This window comes from Haliotis rubra, unplaced genomic scaffold, assembly GCF_003918875.1.
Source record: "Haliotis rubra isolate DU_JTF1 unplaced genomic scaffold, ASM391887v1 Scf22, whole genome shotgun sequence".
NCBI classification, from domain to species: Eukaryota; Metazoa; Mollusca; class Gastropoda; order Lepetellida; family Haliotidae; genus Haliotis; species Haliotis rubra.
The window spans coordinates 543,207-546,236 of NW_025766225.1; the positions used below are offsets into that span (position 1 = coordinate 543,207).

At 40.7% G+C, this 3,030-nt stretch overlaps 1 protein-coding gene across 1 annotated transcript; it reads left to right on the plus strand.

The window, feature by feature from the left end:
• The first annotated feature begins 299 nt into the window (after positions 1–299).
• Positions 300–1,991, plus strand: LOC124277227. Its single transcript, XM_046712879.1, has 2 exons — positions 300–1,124; positions 1,519–1,991. The coding sequence occupies exons 1-2, from the start codon at positions 953–955 to the stop codon at positions 1,761–1,763; spliced, it is 417 nt and encodes a 138-aa protein (XP_046568835.1). The 5' UTR covers positions 300–952; the 3' UTR covers positions 1,764–1,991.
• Positions 1,992–3,030: the final 1,039 nt, after the last annotated feature.

Sequence of the window (3,030 nt, forward strand, 5' to 3'; positions counted from 1 at the left end):
GCCGTCTCCATCCGTTCTCGAACACCTGGTTGTCCCTTACTTTGCACTCCTCCCTCGTAACAAATAGTAAACTGTGTCCATATGACAGATGCTTCACAAGGTGATTAATAACTGAATAGAGTGGAAATGTTGTTGCTGTAAACCATAGAAAGAATGACATGTATGAAACCATATCTGTTTTTTTATCTGCCAAATTAGATGACATTGCATACATTTTGTAACTCCTTTCACAAATGCAACAGTTACTGATTTCAAAACACACAAATTCAATACTCGGTGCGTTATAGTGTATGAGTAGATTATGCTACTATAGGTACAAGAAACATATACATAGATTGAACCTTTCTCATGTATCTGACCACCTGTGTGGGGGCTAATGGCCTATATACTGCTCGATTAAAGGTATGCTGCATGGACATGGTGATGGTCAAATAAGAGTCAGTTATAAAATGTGCTCCACTTGTATACCACAGACATTTTGAAAGGTTTCCGAAGGCCTTGGATTCAGAGTAACTTCAATTTTAATTTCAGAAATGTTAAATGACAAAGGGTAACGTAAATGTTTCATTACTTGAGCAGATACGAACCTGTGAAACTACTGAGGAGCTCAAAAGCACCTGATAGACCTTGGCTACTGCAAACCCACAACATCCCTGGACATCTTGCAGTTGAATGAAATACTAAGAAGTCTCGTGAAGACCTATATTTATTACAGGTAGGAACTTACATAGTCTACACAAACATGGTCATGCCACCGGCGTCAAAAACTTGATGTGAAACTTGTGCAATTTGACAAGTGATGGGTTCCCCTAACTGAGTTCAACACACGAGTACCACTCTCTGGTACTGATGTTACAGATTTTGTTATGATAGATTTGTATGTTTTAGGGTGCATGCATAGATACATCAATTCACATCGGGGCTCAATGTACTGGGATTATGGGACGTAGTAATGTCTGCACCCAATACATTTGAGCCTCTGTCTGTGGAGGCTGATGGCCCACTCACCCTCAGGCAGCGGAAGGATCTGTACAGGGTGGAGCTGTCACCAAGAGGCTCCAACCAAAGACTTGCAGAAAATGATACCATCTTTGCATGGGAAGACTTCCTTCGTGCTTGTGATAGTAAGTTGAACTAACATCACAAGCCATGATATGTGTTACTGATGGTTAAATGTAGGATATAGCCTTTAAGTGTCCACCATAATACCATTGCAAAGCATTATTATAGTGCTGAATGTTGTGGCCTTGATCAACAAACAGGTGAGCGAACGTAGTATGAACATACTTGAAGTACTCTAAGAAAGAGCATGTTCGATGGTGCAGGAAATGTTATAAAAGGTATAAACCAAACTTTATAGCTGCTGCATCATTAACAGACAAAGGGAGAACTCATTGTTCCTAGGGGCAAGTGATCCATTTTGTAATACTGTATGGTAAATTGTGAACAATGATTAGCATTACTTCAACATAACATTGATGTTATTTCGTTACACTAATTTTATGTTTTCTTCCACAGGAGGAGATTTGGAAATAAGCATAGTTGATGTTCTACAGTTTTGGACAGGCAGTAGCAGGATCCCGCCCATGGGATTTGACAAAAAACTCTCAATCGAGTTTGTCCCTAAACGACAACCACCACCGTTACCGGTTGCCCACACCTGTGGCCTAGTCCTCGAACTAATGCGTGGGTACGACCCTGATGTTCTGGCATCAAACATGGTTTATGCTATCAAGCGCAGTGGGTTTTGTTTCCTTGCATAGCACGCTTGTCCTAAACGGATGCGGTCGGTCAGACACGTTCACTTGTTTCTTTCATTATACCCCCGCTACAAAGTAACGAAGTAAGAGATATGCTCATCCAGGTTTATGTCCCAATGATCCCTACCAACCATAAGGGCATAACTTGTCCTTCCCATACATGGGATCCCAGGGACCCCATGCAGAAGGCTCCATCCCACCAATATTCCAGCTTGCAGATAACTAGAAGCGTCAAGGGCGTTTACGTTGTGGTTAAAAGCCATATGTCCTGCTTCCCCTTCACAGCATGGGTCACGAATGTTCTTCATAAGTTCCCTGCAAATATAATATATACATAATATATCATTCATCGGTAAATATCTTTAACCGTATGCATATACAAGTACGTGTATACATGTATAAGTATATTACCTATATGGAGTAGGCAATCAGGTCTAATACATATTTGTAGTTTCTGTGACTATACTAGCATCGTCAAAGAGGTAGGTTGTCAAATTTTGAAATGCGCATATTTGCAGTCAATGTCACTAACATGGGGTAAAACCCTGTTTTTAATCAGTCGATGAGTCAATATCATCTGGTCTCTTGACATCACTTTCATTGAGAGAGGTTTGTCAATGACGTCAATGGGGGAAGGGTCAGCACCCACAGCAGCGTTTGTGCAACATGTTGCAGCTACCGCATAACTGTTACTTCCTTTATCATTAAATGTGCTAACAATAGTTTGTTGGAGCATTTATTTGTTTCAAAACAGTACCTCTTTTTTCACAACCGATTCCGTATGGCAATACTAGTTTGAAAATACCCCCCATCCCCAACCTGCTGGGTGGCGGTTGGGTAGCCTAGTGGTTAAAACGTTCACTCGTCATGCTGAATGTTCCATTCCCCGCATGGGCACAACATGTGAAGTTCATGTATGGAGTCCCTCGCGATGATATTGCTTGAATATTGCTCAAAGCGGGTAAAACCATAATATTCACTCACTCACTCCTTCTCTGTGTTTTCCGTGGTCACGTTATTAATTATCATCATACTTTTGTGTGGTGTGATTTCTTTCGAAATGTTATTCCCACATAAACCACTTACTTTTAGTGCAACCTATCAGTATATATTCCTGTAGTTTCACATGAAAACAAAATATAACCTGCTAGTTTTGTATAGTATACCATGCACAGCAAAGAATGGAACTAATAAAAGTGTTCCGTTATTCTGTTCCAGGTTTCGCATTGTGTACTGCGCTAAAGTGGTGTTCCCGTATATTTTCCCTCAC